Source organism: Pelodiscus sinensis, chromosome 1, assembly GCF_052426305.1.
Source record: "Pelodiscus sinensis isolate ZL-2025 chromosome 1, ASM5242630v1, whole genome shotgun sequence".
Classification (NCBI taxonomy): Eukaryota; Metazoa; Chordata; order Testudines; family Trionychidae; genus Pelodiscus; species Pelodiscus sinensis.
Window position 1 is genome coordinate 169,859,975 of NC_143052.1, and position 20,549 is coordinate 169,880,523.

Below are 20,549 nucleotides of genomic sequence, written 5' to 3' on the forward strand. Positions count from 1 at the left end.
CAGCTAATTCGAATTAAGGGCTTTACTTCCAACTCCCGTTTCACTGTTGCATGTAGATGTGGGCGGTTATTCCAGGCTAGTAAATTTCCAAAATGGTGACCTCCTGGGAACATGCTAATGAAGAGTGGGATATTTAAAACCCGCGCTTCATTTGCAATTTTGGTCACCCTCATTAGCCTCCCTAGTTTGAACTAGGAGGCTAGTGTAGACATACCCACAGTGCCGATGGCTTGCACAAATCCAGGCAGGATGGAAGGGTTTTTTTTAGTGGGAAGAAGCAGGGAAGAAGGGTCATAAAGATTAAGTTTCCAAAGAAACCTGACACGTTGGAAAATTTTACATTTATTTGGTTTCATTTTGGACTTTGGGAACCTCACATGGTGTGGAACATTAATGAGGACTGGAGGCAAAGACACTTCAAACCAGTAGAGGCTGGGTAGACTGGTGGAAGCCTTAGAGTGAAAGAGAGGCAAAACCACTGCTGTACCAACTACACCCAAAAGGTTATGCCACTACAATATCAGAATAAGCAATAAAATACTGACTGGTCCACCAGCATCTATGAGGGTATGTCTACACTACAAAGTTAGTTCGAACTAACAGACGTTAGTTCGAACTAACTTTCATAGGCGCTACACTAGCGCTCCGCTAGTTCGAATTTAATTCGAACTAACGGAGCGCTTAGTTCGAACTAGGAAAACCTCATTTTACGAAGATTAAGCCTAGTTCGAACTTACTAGTTCGAATTAAGGGGTGTGTAGCCCCTTAATTTGAACTAGTGGGAGGCTAGCCCTCCCCAGGTTTCCCTGGTGGCCACTCTGGCCAACACCAGGGAAACTCTTCTGCCCCCCCTCCCGGCCCCGGACCTCTTAAAGGGGCACGGGCTGGCTACGGTGCCCGTGCCAGGTGCAAGCCTGCCAGCACCCAGCCAGCAGACCCTGCACCTGGCACGAATCGAGCAATCCACCCGATGCCCCCCAGCCCTCCCCCTCTTCCCGAGACCAGGCTGGCGGCTCCCGGGAGCTTGCCTGGGACCGCAAGAGACAGGCACCTGCCTGGTCCAGTGCAGACATCGTGGACCTCGTCCACAATCTCCGCACTAGGCACAGGAAAGTGGCTGTCTAGGGCAGGAGAGCTGCCAGTCTGGCCACCCAGGAGCAGGTGTGCAAGAGAATCAAGGTGGTCCACTGAGACCCCCGACCCTGAGCCCTGAGCTTACAATGGCCGTCCTGGGTCAGACCAAAGGTCCATCTAGCCCAGTAGCCTGTCTGCCGACAGCGGCCAACCCTAGTGACCCTGGAGGGGATGGACCGAAGACAGTGACCAAGCCATTTGTCTCGTGCCATCCCTCTCCAGCCTTCCACAAACCTTGGGCAGGGACACCACTCCTACCCCCCGGCTAATACCACTCCATGGACCCAACCTCCCTCCATGACTTGATCTCACTTCCCTTTAAACTCTGTTCTAGTTCTAGCCTTCTCAGCCTCCTACAGCAAGGAGTTCCACAGGTTGACTCTTTGCTTTGTGAAGAACAACTTTCTGTTACTAGTTTGAAGTCTGCTACCCATTCCTTTCCTTTGGTGTCCTCTAGTCCTTCTTTATGGGAACTAATGAAGAACTTTTCTGTATGCACCCTCTCCACCCAACTCCTGCTTTTAGAGACCTCTATCCTGTCCCCCCTCCGTCTCCTCTTTTCTAAGCTGAAAAGTCCCAGTCTCTTTAGCCTCTCTTCATATGGGACCTGTTCCCAACCGCTGATCATTTTAGTTGCCCTCCCCTCTCCCAGCCTCTCTCTTCCCCTCTCCCACCTCCTTTTCCCAGTCTCCCCCAGTTTTGTTCAATAAAGACAGATTCCATTTTGGAAGACACGTTATCTTTATTTTGTACATCAAGAAGAGGGGCTAGGGAAGGGTAAGTGGAAGGAGGTGAGGGAGGAATGGGGCACGAGCCCCCGATGGGGAGGACTGGGCTGGCTCTGCTGGCTTCTGGGGGTGGAAGCTCTCCTGCAGCCCCCCAATTGCCCCCTCTCCCCAGATGGCAGCCTGCGGCAAGTGCAGCCGGGCTGATGGCCGAGTGCTGTGATGTGCCCAGTGTGGGCACTCCAGGCACTCCAAGCCAGGACTGGTTTTCAAGCGGGGCACCCCTGAGAACTGTCTGTCCGGGGTGGGGGTTGGGTCCCTTTAAGCGCAGCCCTCGGCTAGCCTGAGACAGCATCTCCACGCTCTAAGTCCTCCTCTGATGCCCTGCCGGCACTGCTTCCGGCCATCCTTAAGCCCGGTTCAGGGTCCACTTAATGTGGACATGCTAGTTCGAATTAGCAAAACGCTAATTCGAACTAGTTTTTTAGTCTGGTAAGTTAGTTCGAATTAACATTGTAGTGTAGACATACCCTGAGTGATGAGAGAGAGAGATTCCTTTTTATCTAGGACTAAAGTATTCAGTACTGTTGCAGATAGATGAAAATGAGGTAACAACTCCTAATCTTCTATTCATGGCTAATTTTTGAAGCTAAAATGTTCATAATAATTAAGTTTTATTCCTTTATAGACTGACTCCCTTTCTTCACACTCCTTCTGATACTATGATGAAGTTATAATTTTCTGTCTATAAGACTATAGTATGTTCTGGGGCATGGATATACTGTCATAAACAAAAGAATTATGCTCTTTTTATATTCGTGTAAAAAGAAGAGGGGAATGGTTTAGAGGCTTTAATGTTCTCTCCTGACAAATATTTACGACATTTTATGACAAGGTCTAGAGATGAAAAAATATAGAGAGTAGTTAAACATTACTTATTGGCATAGGAGCTGGAACTAAGAGTGCTGGGAGGACGGCAGCGCTCTGTGGCTTGAAGTGGTTTCCACCATTAAAAAGGGTTTACAGTGCGGTTCAATGGCTCTGAACATGAGTGCTATAGAAACTGTTTCAGCACCCCAATTTATTAGACATTTTTAATATAGCTTTGGAGTTTTAGATTTTATATTTATATTGATTGAATAAAGTAGTTTCTTACTAAGGAACATGAAAGATAGCAAACTCAGTGTATTTGTTTTATATTTATCCATTTTTTTTTAATATTTGTCCGCATACTGGAGGGCTATGTCTAGACTGCCCCCTCTTGTGCAAGAGAATATACAAATGAGACAAAGCGGTGAATATCTCCGCACCTCATTTGCATACTTAATGAACCACCATTTTGTGCAAACCCCCCCTCTTGTGCAAAATGATGTCTCATTAAGTATGCATAAGAGGTGCAGCAATATTCACCACTTTGCCTCATGTGCATATTCTCTTGTGCAAGAGGGGGCAGTCTAGACGTAGCCTAGCAGTTCAAGCAAACTACAGTACAGGCAGTCCCCGGGTTATGTACAAGATAGGGACTGTAGGTTTGTTCTTAAGTTGAATTTGTATGTAAGTCGGAACTGGTACATATTGTAGGGGAAACTCTAGCCAAACATTTCTCCAGAGCTCAGTTTTATTCTCCCACACCTCACTTCCCTCAGTCCTTTATTCTCAAGCTGAGGTCTCTGCTGAGAAAAGTCTCCCTGGTCTGCTGGCGGGGGGGGGGCGCTAGCTTCGCGTCTCCCTGGTCTGCTGGGGGGAAGCAGCTAGTGCGGGGTTGCCTCACCCCGTTTGTAAGTAGGGATCTGATGTAAGTCGGATCCATGTAACCCGGGGACTGCCTGTATAAAAACAAACTGATGGCTGATAACAGGCAGTAAACACTTTGCATTTATAAGCAATTACAGAAGCCAAAAGGGCAATCTATCAGAGCATAAGCCTGATAGATGCCTTTGTCAGATTTGTAATTAAGAAGAAAAAGAATAGTCGAGTAAGATAATGTGCACTGCGGAACCATGCAATGAAAATCAAAGAAGGGAAGTGGAAACTCACCTTTAACTTTGTTCTTGGTAGCAGCCGCTGGAACCAAGGAAAAGATTGCACAAGGAGAAGAGAACAAATACAGATTAGACAAAGGGACTACTTAGTAAGAATATAGAGAAACTTTATCAATATTGATCCAGAGCTAATAAAAACTATTTCTAACATTATTTGACCAATTTCTTTGAGGTGTGTAGTTTCTTGTGACCAATGGTTCTGTCAAGAAGGATGACCTGTGTTTTGAATTTAGTTAATATGTGGCAAAAAAAAAAAAGACCTTGAAAAGTATAGCAAGAAGTACAGTAAAATCATTTACCATTAATCATAAAGAGCAGTTTCCACATTATACATATTTCCAAACTTTAAAAACACATTTGTCTTTCAGGACAGTTTTGCTTGTGCCGGACTGCATAAACTGTAAAGCATGAATTAGTTGCCCTTTGATTCTATTTCTCAGTTTTATTTTCCTGTATAACTGGATGAAAAAAAATCCTGGTTTTGATTAAAAAGAAAATAAGGTAAACTATTCTTACATTTTTGTAAGGATATTATAGACAGAAGTATATCTAAATATTTTACAGGCCTGTTTACAAACAATCCCATAGCTCTGAAAATATATACCTAGTAGTTGCTAATCTATGTTCTGTAATACTTTTAACTTAAACATATATAGGTTGAAACTCTATAAACCAGTTCTATCTGGTCTGGCATCACCCATGGACAAGGAGGACCATGGATTTTCCTTGAGCAGAGATTTCCGGTGGAGGGCCAGAGGCAGGAGCCCTGGAGAATGTGGGCAGGTCCCCAGCCATGCTGCCGGAAGGGGGATTGGCAGCCAGGAGACCTTCTGCTGCAGAAGTCTGTCTGGGCTGGCAGCAGGTTGGGCAAAGTGTTAGCAGGCTTTAGCTAGGCAGAGGGCTGCCACGGCCATGCTGGGAGCCCAGCTGTTGGGGTCAGTGGGTTGCTACGGTGGAGCTGGAAGCCTGGCAGAGCTGGTTGGGCAGTGAGGCTGGAGGTGGGTGCAGGGAGGTGGTACTAAGGCCAGCAGCAGAGGGCAGAGGGGTCAGAAATGATCTTCCCTGGTCTGGCAAAATCCCTCATTCAGGACTGGTCATGTCCTGAGGGTGACAGACCAGGGAGATCCAAATTGAGGATTTCATTATGCTGCCATCCTGTTGGATCCTGAAGTGAACTGGTGTAGAATGAAAGTCTATTGTGCATAGCTGTGAAGGGAAATGAGTGATTTTCACTCCCTTAGGCTATGTCTTGACTGCAGAGCTTTTCCAGAATACCCGAGGAAAAGCCTTTTTTGAAAGTAAATCGGAAAAACATATGCAATTTCATGCTGCAAATTGCGTTTTTTTTCCAATTTATCTTTGTAATGTAGACATAGCCTGTTGCATATATGTTGTGTATGGATTATGAATTTTTCCACAAAGGGAAAGATGGGCTGAGAGCCAATATTCCTTCACATTAGAAAAGGGAAAGAGGAGGCAGAGAGAGGAGCAACCAAAGGAGATGCAGCCATGGCTCATTTCCTTCCCACCACACTGGTTGAATGTGCAAGGCAGCAGGAGCTACTGTGTCCTGTCAAGGACTCAAACTGAATGAAAAAAAGTGAGCTCTAGAGAAATCGAGCCTCAGATGGGTGTATCTAAGGCACAGCAGCAGCAGCGCTCCCCTGGAATGAGGCAGTTACGGTCTTGATACTCATGATCAGACCCACCAATGGGGTAGGAGGCAAAGGAGGCAACTGCATAGAGGCCCGGCCAGAGGTGAAAGTAAGCAGGTGTGCCCTGGTGCACAGCTCCGACAAGAGCTGGTTGAACTGTGGCAAAAGCCAGCAGCGAGTTATTTAAAGAGCTGGCAGGGACCTGGGTTGCAATAGGACAGTGCCTGTAAGAAATGTTCAATATTTTCACCTCTGGGCCTGGCAGAATTAAGGGGGCTTGGGGCTTCTGTAGGGCAGCGGCAGTCCTGACCTGGTCCTTTTAAATAGTTCTGCTGTAGCAGAGTGCCAGTAGCTGCAGGGAGCCTCAGAGCTCATATTGCAGAGCAGCAGAATAGAGCCCTGCTCAAGTCAGCAGAGTAGGGTCAGGGCAGGGGACTTGGGGTGGTGCAGCAGAAGAGGGGGTAGGAGATCCCTGCTGCTTTGAACCCCTGCCCAGATCCATGGAGTGGCAGGACAAGGGAAGGGGTCAGAGCGAGCGGGGAGAGGAGAAACAGGCTGGTAAGAGGAGGGAGCCAAGCTCTGGGAGCAGAGTTGGGCACGGGACTGCAGGGAGCGAGGGCAAAGGGGGTGGAGAAATAGGGCTGGGAAGAGCAGAGATATGCAAGCAGGGGTAGGCAGTGATGGCTGGAGCCAAAGGGGGAGGGTACAGGACCACTGAGGAGAAGAGCTGAGCTCATGATAGGTAGGGGGACAGAGAGGGGAAGGAGGTTGGTAGGGGTACCTCCAGGCAGGTGAGGGTTGTGGCAGAGACTGACAAAAGGGCCCTCTGATTGAGGAGTGTTACTTTTCCATGGCCAATATATCTTTTTTGAGATGAGGCGATCACATCTATATGCAGTATTCAAGATATGAGTGTACCATGGTTTTATATAGAGGCAATAAGATATTCTCTGTCTTATTCTGTAGGGGTAACTTGCGGAAGAACTCTGTACGTATGAAGTATAGGGGTGGTGAGGCCTGCATTCCCTTCCCCACTTTCCCTTCCCTACTACTGATGAGCCAGAAGCAAGCCTCTAGGAACATACACCATTGTAGTAAGAATGAATTGTAGATAAGGGTGGGAACATAACAATCTTGTTTACCTAAATGTACTGATCATGTAAACAAAGTCAAAGGACAAGCAGTATAGCTGAGCCATGCTGTAGCAAGCAATGAGTAACCCCCAGAAATTTCAAAAACTGCCACAAACAAGGTAGAGAGACAGTATTTAAAGCTGCACCAGGGCACAGCAATTTGGACCTCACCGATGGTCTTTGGGTACTGGCCCCTTGGAAGCTGAGACAGTCTCCCACTTCATCTGCAGCCAAAATGGGGTTCCCCGGCTAGCAGAAGGGATGTAAGAAATGCTGCTTTTCCTATCATGTTGTTCTTTTGGTTAAGGGGCACAGCTGATAGCTGTCAGAAAATAAACTGCTTATGTTTGACAGATACCCATGTAGCATGTCTTTGTACTTTGAGACCCAGTGTCGGACCTAAGATTTACTCTTGGGCTGTGTCCAGACTCAGGGTTTTTTAAAAAAAAAGTAGCCTTTTTTTGAAAAAACTTCACCTGCGTCTAGACTACAGCCGCGTTCTTTCGAAATTAAATCGAAAGAACGCGGCTTTTCTTTTGACGGCGGTAAACCTCATTGCACGAGGAAGAACGCCTTTTTCGATGGAGATCCGTCGAAAATAAGTGAGTGTGGACGCGGGGAGGCCATTTTTTCGAAAATAATGGCCTCCAGGAAGAAGCCCTTGTAGACAATCTGGGGCATGCCTTGCATGTCTCTGGTTCCTGTCTGCAGCCATTTCTTAAAGGGACAGGCACCCTCACAGCCACTTGTGGCAGCAAAGCAGCCAGAGCACACGGCTGGTTAAGTGCAGAATGTCCCAGCCCCAAGACCCTCCTGGCCCTTCTAGAGACCCTTCTGGGGACCCAACCAGGGGCTCCAAATGCTGGGAACCATCATGGTCTGGGCCAGAGCTCAAGACCCTTCTCAAGCTCTGGGGAGAGGAGGAGGCATTACAAGCCCTAAAAAGCAGGCGGCGAAATGCGGACATTTATGGCTGCATGGCAGAGGCCCTGGCCCAGAAAGGACACTACCCCCGCACCCAGGACCAGGTGCGCTCCAAAGTTAAGGAGCTGTGCCAAGGATATGTGAAGGCCAGGGAGGAGAGCTCCCATTCTGGGGCAGCCCCCCATTCCTGCCCCTATTATACTGAGCTGGACCACATCCTGGGTGGTGGTGAAGCACGCACACCACGGCGTCTTGTGCAGTCAGGCTTGGCAGACCCTGTGATGCACGCGCCAGAGCAGGACCCAGAGCAGTCAGGAGACGGGGACATGGTGCCAGAGGAGGACAGTGAGGAGACAGCGACCCTCACCTTGGAGCCAGTAACACAGACCCCAGATGCCTCCCAGGTGTCATCTGACGCCGGAGATGAAGCAGCAGGTAAGTGCAGTGAGGTTGTGTAACACCCGAGGGAGGAGGGGGTAGGTGGGTGCACAGTGGGTGATGCACAAAGGAAACCTGTAATGCTCAGGCTGATGCCCAGGTCACACACGGTGTTACTGTCAGAATGTCTGATTCCCCTGTCTCGAGCAGAGGGCATGCCCTTTTGGACAGCTGTTGCACACGTGACTGATTGTGATAGAAATGTAGCCGTGTTACTCTGATCTGAGGAAGTGGGTCTGGGCCACGAAAGCTCATCCCCTAATAAACCATCCTGTTAGTATTTTAAGTGCTACATAGTCCAGTTTTTTATGACTGATTGTGTCTTCCTCTTTTCCTCCACAGCTGGACCAGCCGTGCAAGAGGGCCGCAGTACCCCAGCCCACCTCCATCTCGGGGACATGGGAGCCGCAGACACAGGCGTGTCTATGCGGACATCCTGAGGCAGCATGTGGAGGCCGTGCAGGAGCTCAACACCATCCTGCGAGAGAGGGTGGAGACAGAGGATCAGTGACATGACTGGCTGATGAAGGAGCTGGTCCAGCAGTGCACATCCCTGAGTGCCACTCTCAGGGAGGTCTGCAGCTTGCCTGCTCCTGTGCCTGGTCCTGCTCCTCCAGCACCCCATGACCCCGCCCCACAAAACCCCCCTTCCACAGCAGCATCCCTTTCCCCCCTTGGACCTCCCCCTCCCCCAGCCCTCCCTCCAGTTCCCCAGCCCCTCTCTCCCCCTGGCCCTCCTCTCCCCCAGGCCTCCCAGTCCCAAGAGCACCTACCCGCTGTTATCCAGCCAACCGACAGGCGCACCACACGATCCCATGGCCATGGTGGACCCCGAACACGAGGCCCAAGCAGGAGACTGAGATCAGGCAAGCACCATGCAACCTGATCCCCTTCCCCCCTCCAGGTTTCAAGCACCCCCATCACCCCAGTTAAATGACAAGGAATGTGTTAAACAAAATGTTTATTGTACGTAGTTTGGCATGAAAGTATATTTTCTACATCAAAAATGAACAAAAGCTTTTTTATGTTTGCAACAGTTATACTATTTTCCAGTGAGTGATATTTTAAAAAATAAAACAGAACTTATTATTTTGAGACAAACCCTGGTGTATATTATTTCTCCAAACAGAGTCAGGAGATGGGTTGTGGAGGGAAGCTTCTATTGGGCCAGGGCCCAGTCCCCAGGCAGAAGCCCCTCAGTAGAGTCAGTGGCCTCCAATTGAGAATCGCTCCCGTAGGGCCTCCCGTATGCAAACAGCAGACCGGTGAGCCTGGTGGATAGCAGCTGTCCGGGGCTGGGCAAAGTGTCTCTCCTGGCCATCAGCACCTCTACCCCACCCTGGTAGGAAGGCCTCCCCTTTCCTCTCCACCAGGTTATGGAGAACGCAACACGCAGCCACCACCTCAGGGATGTTGCTCTCCCCCATGTCTAGCCGTGTGAGCAAGCACCGGAATCTCCCTTTTAAACGTCCGAATGCACATTCCACTTGCTTGCGAGCCCGGTTAAGGTGAGCATTATACTGCTCCTTGCTCGCATCCAGGTGGCCGGTGTAGGGCTTCATCAGCCACGGCATCAGGGGATAGGCGGCATCAGCCACTATGCACACCGGCATGTGCACATCCCCAACTGCAAAGTCGTGATGCAGGAAAAATGTTCCTGCCTGAAGCCTCCAGTAGAGGTACGAGTTCCTGAAGATCCGGGCATCATGTGCCCGCCCTGACCACCCAACACAAATGTCAGAAAACTGGCCACGATGGTCGACCAGGGCCTGGAGGACCATAGAAAAGTAGCCCTTTCTGTTAATGAATTAGGCTGCTCGATGGGGCGGTGCACGGATTGGAATGTGTGTCCCATCGAGCGCTCCTCCACAATTCGGGAAGCCAAGGGCAGCAAAGCTGGCCATGACGCTGTCCAGATCTGCTAAACAGACGAGCCTGTTGAGCAGCTCTGAATTGATGGTCCTCACCACCTGCAGAAAGAGACAGACAACAAAATGTTAGAAGGGGTGCCTTATCTCTTAGGAGGAGAACCCACCACCCACCTTCCCTCTCAAACACCCCGGGAATCCCCTCCTCAGAACTCCCCTCCCCCAACAATTCAGGGTGAGTGGAGGAGCTCCCTCCCACTCACACTCCACTTTGCCCTTCCTGACAGTCTCCCTTCCCCCCACCCCAAACTGTGACTGTCCCCAGACAATGACTTACTTCCATCAGGATGTATCCAACAGTAGACCTGCCCACTCCAAATTGGTGTCCCACGGAGCGGTAGCTGTCGGGGGTTGACAGCTTCCAGAGGGCAATGGCGACCCTCTTTTCCACGGGGATAGCAGGCCACAGGTGGGTGTCTTGCCATTGCAGAGCAGGGGCTAGCCAGGTACACAGCTCCTGGAAAGTGGTCTTTCGCATCCGGAAGTTGCATAGCCACTCTTGGTCATCCCAGAGCTGCATAACGAGTCAGTCCCACCAGTCAGAGCTGGTGTCAAGCCTCCAAAAATGCCTGTCCACAAAGAAGTTTGGAGGCAAGGGCAGTGGGGCTGCATGACGGATCCCTTTGTACCTCTGGTCTGGGTCCAGATGGGGAAGTAGCCTCATGACTGTGTCATGCAGATGCAGCAACACTTGCAATATGATGGCATGGGGCCATCGCCTGCCCAGGGGCAGCTCTGGCTCCATGCCGAAAAAACGGGTCTAAAACAGAAAAACCTCCAAACAAAAAACCTGCTGGGGTGTCCCAGGAAGCTGAGCACTCTAAACCAGCATTGCAATGCCTTTCTTACCTCCTAGGGGGACAGCAAAGGTAGCTGCAGAAGCAGAGCAACGGATGTTCAGGGGCGTCCCTTTAACCACGCGTCTCTGCAAAGGCAGGCAGCAGCACCCGGAAGGAAATGCTGCCCCCATGCCCTGGCAGAAGCGGTTCCTGGTGGCTTTTAATTTCGAAAGAGCGTCCAGCAGTCAGAACGCTCTTTTTCGAAAAAGCGGATTGATTTTCTGATCCGTGTATTGTAGTCTAGATGCGCTTTTTCGAAAGAGGCTTTTTCGAAAGATACTTTAGAAAAAGCCTCTTTCGAAAGAGGCTTGCAGTCTGGACATAGCCTTGCCGGCAACATATTCTTTATCCCTTTTTTGATTCCTAACGTTCTGTTTGCCTTTTTTTAATGCCACTGCACACTGAGTGGATGTTTTCAGAGAACTATCCACAATGATTCCAAGATCTGTCTCTTGAGTAGTTGTAGCTAAATTAGTCCCCATCATTTTTATGTATAGTTTGGATTATTTTTTCAACGTGCATTCCTTTGCATTTATCAACATTAAATTTTATTTGCCATTTTGTTGCACAGTCACTTAGTTTGGTGAGATCTTTTTGAAGTTCTTCACAGTCTCCTTTGGTCTTAGCTATCTTGAGTAGTTTAGTATCATATGCAAAATTTGCCCCTTTTTACCCCTTTTTCCAGATCATTTATAAATAGGTTTAATGGGATTGGTTTATGCACCTTCCTGTTTACCTCAGTAGGACTTAACTTCCACTTTTCAAATGATGCTTTTTTTTTCTCTCATCGCTTCTTTTATTTGGTTGTTAAACTGCAGTGGCACTTTTTTGGTTCTCTTACTGTGTTTTTTTAAATTTGGGATGTACATTGAAGTTTGGCCTCTATTATGGTGTCTTTGAAAAATCTGTATGCAGCTTGCAGGGATTCTACTTTTGTCATTATACCTTTTAATTTCTGTTTAACTAACCTCCTCATGTTTGTGTAGTTTCCATTTCTGAAATTAAATACCAGTGTTGGGCTGCTGAGGTGTTTTTCCCACCACAGGGATGTTAAACTTAATTACATTTTGGTCACTATTTCAAGCAGTCCAGTTATATTTACCCCTTGGACCTGATCCTGTGCTCCAGTTAGGACTAAATCAAGAATTGCTTCTCTCCTGGTGGGTTCCAGAATGAGTTGCTCCAGGAAGCAGTCATCTAAGGTATGTAGAAATGTTATCTGCATCCCGCCCTAAGTTGATATGTACCCAGTCAATATGGGGATAATTGAAATCCCCCACTATTATCGAGATTTTTATTTTGATAGCCTTGCTAATCTCCCTCAGTATTTCATAGTCACTATTTCTATCCTGGTCAGGTGGTTGATAATATATCTCTAGTGCTACATTCTTCTTATTAGAGCATGGAATTACTACTCATAGAAATTCTATAGAATATTTTGATTCATTTAAGATTTTTACTTCATTTGATTCTACATTTTCTTTCACATATAATGCCGCTCTAGCACCAGCATTAACCAGTCTGTCCTTTCGATGTATTTTGTACCCTGTTGTGACTATGTCCCATTGATTGTCCTCATTCCACCAGCTTTCTGTGATTCCTATTATATCAATATCCTCCTTTAATATGAGGAACTCTAATTCATCCATCTTACTATTTGGGCTTCTAGTGTTTGTGTATAAGCACGTTACAAATGTGTCACTGTCTGCCATTTCCTGATGTGTTAGACTTTTTTTCATTTGATTGTTTCTCATCTGATCTTACCCATATTTTATCAGTTTCCATCCTATCCTCTTGACTAAAACATAGAGAATCTCTTTCAGTAGACCCTCCACTAAGACATGTTTCTGTCCGATCCATGTGCTCCTCTGCACCTGTCAGTTTTCCCCTAGCATTTATTTTAAAAACTTCTCTACGACCTTTTTAAAGTTAAGTGCCAGCAATCTGGATCCATTTTGGTTTAGGTAGAGCCTTCCTTCCTTTATAGGCTCCTCTTAGCCCAAAAGTTTCCCTACTTCCTAATAAATCAAAATCCCTTCTCTCTACACATCGTCTCATCCACACGTTGAGACTCTGAAGTTCTGCCTATCTACCTGGCCCTGTGTGTGGAACTGGAAACATTTCAGAGAATGATACCATAGACATCTTGGATTTCAATCTCTTTCCTAGTAGCCTAAATTTGGCCTCCAGAACCTCTCTCTGCTTCCCTTCCCTATGTCATTGGTACCAACTGTTAAAACTACCTTTCAGAACCTAGGCTATATGACTACTAATGCACCACATACTATAGCAGTATTAATAACCAGAGACTGGAATTCCACCTGACTACTCTTGTCAAACGTGGATTGTGCTAACCTATGACAAGCGATAGCTGCAGCAGCACAGGAGCTAGCAAACTGAACTGTAAACAGAGGAGTTTGGTGGGAGTTCTGTTGGAAGAGAAGTTTGTATTTGGTTTTGTGTTTGTATTGTTTGTATGTGTAGAGGCTGTAGGGGCAGTGTGCTATGAGAGAAGCTGAGCCATGATTAGGGGGTGGGGCTTCGCTGATTAGGGGTCCTATTAAGGTAGCCGGCACAGATAGCTGCAGTGGTACAGGAGCTAGCAAACAGCTGTAAACAGGGGAGTCTGAGTGGGAGTTTGTAAGGGGAGTTTGGATATTGAGACTTATTTGGGGTTTGTGTCTTCCATGGGGGGGATGGTGTTTTGGTTTGTTTTTGTGTTCGCCGGACTAATCGGATTTTGGTGAGAAATCAGATAAAACACAAAGGCAGTAGTGACCATGGCCCAAGTAGTAGAAAACACAAGGAGGATAATTGGATGTGGCAGCTGTGGGATGTACATGATTCTGGAGGGGTTACCTGAAAAGAGTTTTGTTTGCATGAAGTGCCGCGTGATAGAGCTGATGGAAGAAAAGATCCAAGGATTGGAGATGCAGGTGGAATCTGTGGTTGAGTTTAGAAGGGGGTTCGAACAGATGATGGAGCAAAGGCATGACGTGCCTGAAGGGGAAAGCTTAGATATGCAGATGGAAGAAGGATCAAGGGCCTCGGAGGAGGGACTGCTGGGTGAAGAAAATGGACAGTGAAAGCATGTGAAAGAGAACCAGGCAGAGGAAAAGATGGGTCAGTGAAGGAGAAACAGAGCTCAAGAACAGGTATGCGGAGCTGGAGAATGAAGAAGGGGTACAGCAGGTGGACAATGAAGATGGAAGGGAAAGGAAGAAGATAAGAGTGGCTAGTCCCATAGATAAAGGCGAAGAGTCGATGGAGACAACACCAATAATAAGCATCAGGAGGATACAGGATGGATTGAAGAGGATTACAAGAGAAAATAGGAATGGTAAGGACTTGCAGCCAGAGGAAACAAGAGATAGACCAGAGAATTGCACCAGAGAAAAGGCAGGTCTACATGATTGGGGACTCCTCATTGAGAAGAATAGATAGGCCTGTAACCAGAGCTGATCCAGAAAATAGAAGGGTGTGCTGTCTGCTAGGTGCTAAGATATGGGATGTGGAACTGAGGTTGAAGAGAATCCTAAAGGGAGCAGGAAAGAGTCCATTGATCATCCTTCATGTAGGAACAAATGATACGGCTAGATTCTCGCTGGAACGAATCAAGGGAGACTATGTCAGGCTGGGGAAGACGCTCAAGGAAATCGAGGCTCAGGTGATCTTTAGTGAGATTCTGCCTGTTCCTAGAGAAGGGCAACTAAGATGTGACAGGATTATGATGCTCAATAGATGGCTCAGGCAGTGGTGCTATAAGGAGGGCTTTGGATCTTAAGGCAGAGGAGGCCTGGGATTATTTTTAGTTAAAGTTTCAGAAGCTGTCAGAAGCCTGTATCCCAAGAAAGGGGAAAAATGTATAGGCAGGTGTTTTAGACCAAGCTGGATGAGCTAGCATCTTAGAGAGGTGATTAAGAAAAAACAGAAAGCATATAAGGAGTGGAAGATGGGAGGGACCAGCAAAGAAAGCTACCTTACTGAGGTTAGAGCATGTAGGGACAAAGTGAGAAAGGCTAAAAGTCATGTAGAGTTAGACCTTACAAAGGGAATAAAAACCAATAGTAAAAGGGTTTATAGCCATATAAATAGGAAAAAAACAAACAAAAAAGAAGAAGTAGTACTGCTAACAACTGAGGATGGAGTGCAGGTTCAGGATAATCTAGGCATGGCCCAATATCTAAACAAATACTTTGCTTCAGTCTTTAATGAGGCTAATGAAGAGCTTAGGGATAATGGTAACATAACATATGGGACTAGGATATGGAAGTAGATATTACCATATCCGAGGTAAAAGCCAAACTTGAACAGTTTAGTGGGAGTAAATCGGAGGGCCCAGATAATCTTCATCCAAGAATATTAAAGGAATTGGCACATGAAATTGCAAGTCCATTAGGAATTTTTTTTAATAAATCTCTAAACTCAGGGGTTGTACCATTTGATTAGAGAATTGTTAATACAGTTCCTATTTTTAAGAAAGAGAAAAAAAGCGACCCGGGTAACTATAGGCCTGTTAGTTTGACATCTGTAGTATGCAATATCTTGGAAAACATTTTGATAGAGAAAGTAGATAGAGACATTGAAGTTAATGGTAATTGGGACAAATTACAACATGGTTTTAAAAAAGGTATATCGTGCCAAACCAACCTGATCTCCTTTTTTGAGAAAGTAACAGATTTTTTAGATAAAGGAAATGCAGTGGATCTAATCTACCTCAACTTTAGTAAGGCATTTGATACAGTGCCACATGGGGAATTATTGGTTAAATTGGAAAAGATGGGGATAAATATGAAAATTGAGAGACGGATAAGCAACTGGCTAAAGGAGAGACTACAGCGGGTCATTTTGAAAGGTGAACTGTCAGGTAGGAGGAAGGTTACTAGCGGAGTTCCTCAGGGATCAGTTTTGGGGCCAATTTTATTTAATCTTTTTATTACTGACCTTGGTACCAAAAGTGGGATTATCCTGATAAAATTTGCGGATGACACAAAGTTGGGAGGTATTGCCAATTCAGAAAAGGATCAGGATATCATACTGGAAGATATGGATGACCTTGTAAATTAGAATGGTAGCAATAGGATGAAATTTAATAGTGAGAAGTGTAAGGTTATGCATTTAGGGATTAATAACAAGAATTTTAGTTATAAGCTGCGGACACATCAGTTGGAAGTAACGGAGGAGGAGAAGGACCTCGGAGTCCTGGTTGATTATAAGATGACTATGAGCCGCCATTGTGACATGGCCAAGAAAAAGGCTCATACGGTCTTGGGATGCATTAGGCGAGGTATTTCCAGTAGGGATAAGGAGGTGTTAGTGCTGTTATACAAGGCATTGGTGAGACCCCATTTGGAATACTGTGTGCAGTTCTGGTCTCCCATGTTTAAGAAGGATGAATTCAAACTGGAAGAGGTACAAAGAAGGGCCACTAGGATGATCCGAGGAATGGAAAACCTGTCTTATGAAAGGAGACTCAAGGAGCTTGGCTTGTTTACCTTAACCAAAAGAAGGCTGAGGGGAGAAATGATTGCTCTCTTTAAATATATTAGAGGGCCAAATACCAGGGAGGGAGAGGAATTATTTAAGCTTAATACCAACGTGGATACAAGAACAAAAGGATATAAGCTGGCTAATAGGAAGTTTAGACTTGAAATTAGATGAAGGTTTCTAACCATTAGAGGAGTGAAGTTCTGGAATGGCCTTCCATGGGAAGTAGTGGGGGCAAAAGACCTATCTGACTTCAAGATTAAGCCAGATGGGTTTATGAAGGGGGTGGTTTGATGAGATAACATTATATTGGTAACTAATTGACCTTTCATTATCAGTGGTAATTAGGCCAATGGAGGGATGATAGGAGTTACTATAGAGAACTTACTGTGTGTCTGGCTGGTGAGTCTTACCCACATGCTCAGGGTTTAGCTGATCACCCTATTTGGGTCGGGAAGGAATTTTCCTCCGGGGTAGATTGGCAGAGGCCCTGGAGGTTTTTCACCTTCCTCTATAGCTGGAGGATTTTCTGCATTTTGGGGTCTTTAAACTATCTGAAGGCTTCAATATCTGAGATATAGGTGATAGAATTATTACAGGAGTGAGTGGGTGAGATTCTGTGGCCTGGATTGTCTCTTCTGACCTTAAAGTCTATGTGTCTGAGTCAATACTGTGCCCATACACTGAGCCCAAGACATAGGGTACACCATGTCACTGCACTGCCCCATGAGTACCTTTGTGGAGGAACTGTGTGTCAAAAATTTACAATTCCTCCTGTGATGCCACTTGTTTTAAGGAGGAAGGAAGTTACTTTACCCATTCTGGGGTTCATCTTACTTCAACAAAGAACCTAACTACCTAATCTTCCTTGCATCTATGAAAGATAGAAGAACTAAGGCACATCAAACTTCCTGGCCCTGTTTGCAACTTCCACTTTAAATTGTTCACAAGTGGGACTTTCAAGAAATCCTTGCTTTCTTCTCACAGCCAGAGCCATCCGAGGCCATCTACACTACAATGATCTATCGGAAAAAGTTATGCAAATTGCACTCTATATACAAATTGCACCTATCTATACTGGGCTAAACTTTGGAAAAGAATCCTCTTTTGGAACACCCCTTCTTCCTGGTGGGAGGAGGAAGACAGGGTTTCCGAAAGAGCACGTCTGCTCTTCCGTGAAAAGAAAAGCAAGTGGAAGAGCGGACACATTCCCTGGACGTGGCAGAGTTTCTTCCGGGATATGTCTGGTATCCCGGAATAAACCCATAGTGTAGACATAGCCCCAGCAGCTCTCCTTTGGCCAGACAAATCAGGCTTACAAAGAGTGATAAAGAACATTCTAACGATTCATAAGCTGGCTCCTAATTCAAGTGTGAAACTATACTAACTCAGCCACAAATTGTTTATGGTTCTCCATCTTTTAATTTGAATTCACAATATTTAATGGTTTTGAAAATACTGAGCTGGCCATGAGACTTGAAGAATTATTATCTGCAGTACACGAGTAAATAAAGGAGAGGCATAAGTGAGGCTGTACAGTATAATTGGACACAGGCCAGACTATTGGGCTTGTTAGCCCAATTATAATTTCCTGCGTCCTCAATAAAAGTAGGCCAGATGACAGTAATGTTCTTACAAATGTCATGTTCAATACTTGTAAAGTTTTTTTTCCCATTGACAGGATGGTCCAATTACAAGTCAATTGGTAAAGTTCACACCACACAACAGCCAAATTAGCTGAAAATGGTCTTTACAAATATATTTCTGTATACTGTGTGGAACCAGCTGGGGCTCTTGTCATCAATGTTTCATCCACCTGATGCCTGGCAGGGAGAGAATTATTTTTCTCTGTCACTTTTATGGATATTTTCTTTTGTTTAGTTGGGAAAATACTTTCCTTTTTAATATATCTTTTTCCTTGTTATTCTCTATGAATTTCCCACAGTGAGGCCCAGTATAGAGAAATAATTTCATGTTAAAGGAACTATTTGCCCCCTCATCTCCTAAAATACCTTGATATTTTTTCTCTTCTTTTCAGTATCATTCCAACAAAAGGAGGAAGGAAGACAAAGAAGAATTTCCCAACATTTATGTTATCAAAATTGCAAACTGACAAAGGAGGGATGGTCTTTTGATTAAAGCACTAGATAGGAAGTAAGGGTATGTTTACACTACCACCCTAGTTCGAACTAGAGTGGTAATGTAGGCAACCGGAGTTGCAAATGAAGCAAGGGATTTGAATTTCCCGGGCTTCATTTTCATATTGCCGGGTGCCACCATTTTTAAATGTCCGCTAGAGTGGACTCCGTGCCGCGCGGCTACACGTGGCACAGACTAGGTAGTTCGGACTAGGCTTCCTACCCCGAACTACCGTTACTCCTTGTGGAAGTAACGAGGAGTAACGGTAGTTCAGTACAGGAAGCCTAGTCCGAATTACCTAGTCCATGCCGCGTGTAGCCGTGCGGCACGGAGTCTGCACTAGCGGACATTTAAAAATGGCGGTGCCCGGCAATATGAAAATGAAGCCCGGGAAATTCAAATCCCGAGTTTCATTTGCAACTCCGATTGCCTACATTACCACCCTAGTTCGAACTAGGGTGGTAGTGTAGACATACCCTAAGAGTGTGAAATTCTGATCCTACAAATCAATAGGAAATTTACTTCCATCGTTCCAGGTTTTTACCTAGTGTATCTGCATTCAGCTTCTGGACACATCAAAAGATGTCCTAATCGCTCTCTCTACCTTAGGTATCCTTCTGGGACTCCTCTCCCCTCTTTATTCTACCTTGCTCACAGTTGCTATTGAATATATAGAGTCTGATACTAAAAGTCCATTCAAGTAACTAGACAGATGCCAATCAAGTTTAGGACTTAGGATCTGGCCCACAATTGGTTACCATGAAAACCTCATGCAAGAGGAGAGGATTCAGAAAAGAGACATGAAAATGATTAAAGGATTAGAAAACATAATATATAATAATAAACTCAACTATTTCAATCTTTTTTGCTTAATAAACGAAAAGATTCAGAGGTGACTTGATTATAGTCTATTGGTACCTACATCGGAAATGAATACATAATGGGCTGTACAGTCTAGCAGAGAAACATATGACACGATCCAATGTCTGGCAGTTGAAGCTAGACAAATTCAGACTGGAAATACTTTTGAATGGGATGAGTAATTAGCTACTGAAACACTTATTGTGGTAGATTTTCCATTATATTATAATATAACATTATAAATTTAAAATCAAAATTGGATTTTTCCCTAAAATATATGCGATTCATATTATTCCGGGGAAGTTTTATCGCCTGTGGTACACAGGAAGTCTAAATAATCACAAATGATCTCTTCTGTCCTTAGAATTCTTTAAAGCTCCGAAGCAATGCAGAAAGAAAAGTTTCACACATCATACAGTATTTGGATATCATCAATGACCAAGAACTTTATTATATATATGTGACTACTTACTGGGACTGTTTTAGAAAAATCTGCAAGTTCTATAAACAGAATGTAGTAATATGGAAATTGTCATATCTGAACAAACTGTCAGTTCATCTAGTCTATCATATTATGTCTGGTGGTAACTTCTATCTAATTTTTAAGTTTGTTCAGTGGGAGACAAAAACACACAGACACAAAGAAAGATCCCCAACAATATTCCTCGAACTAATATGCCATGCTATGGGGTAATAATGTTTCACAAAGTTATTTTAAAAAGATCTCATTATTGAGATTTTATTTTATTTTATTTTATTATTGAGTGGCTTTATGAGAGTATGTTTTATTAGGTAAAGCTTTGGGGGGGAAAAAACACATGAGGAAAAAGCAGCATTTCCAACATTATTTTCCAGTCCTGCAACTTCACAGGAGATATCAGTTTGCTGAAATCATTTTATTCAATCCTATTTTTAAGAAAGGGAAAAAAAGCGACCCGGGTAACTATAGGCCTGTTAGTTTGACATCTGTAGTATGTAAGATCTTGGAAAAAAAATTGAAGGAGAAAGTAGCTAGAGACATTGAGGCTAATGGCAATTGGGACAAATTACAACATGGTTTTACAAAAGGTAGATCGTGCCAAACTAACCTGATCTCCTTTTTTGAGAAAGTAACAGATTTTTTAGATAAAGGAAATGCAGTTGATCTAATCTACCTTGACTTTAGTAAGGCATTTGATACAGTACCACATGGGGAATTATTGGTTAAATTGGAAAAGATAGGGATTAATATGAAAGTTGAGAGG

The 20,549-nt window shown here is 45.1% G+C and overlaps 1 protein-coding gene across 4 annotated transcripts in view; it reads right to left on the bottom strand.

The window, feature by feature from the left end:
- Positions 1–20,549, bottom strand: part of CADM2 (cell adhesion molecule 2) — a 1,018,160-nt gene that overhangs the window by 338,467 nt on the left and 659,144 nt on the right. For 3 of the 4 annotated variants that reach the window (XM_075909649.2, XM_075909633.2, XM_075909657.2), the window contains exon 2: positions 3,897–3,923. The exons of the other annotated variant lie outside the window; for it this stretch is intronic. In XM_075909649.2, coding sequence (XP_075765764.1) covers positions 3,897–3,923 — 27 coding nt within the window. The remainder of the gene's footprint in view (positions 1–3,896; positions 3,924–20,549) is intronic. 4 annotated transcript variants of the gene reach the window in all.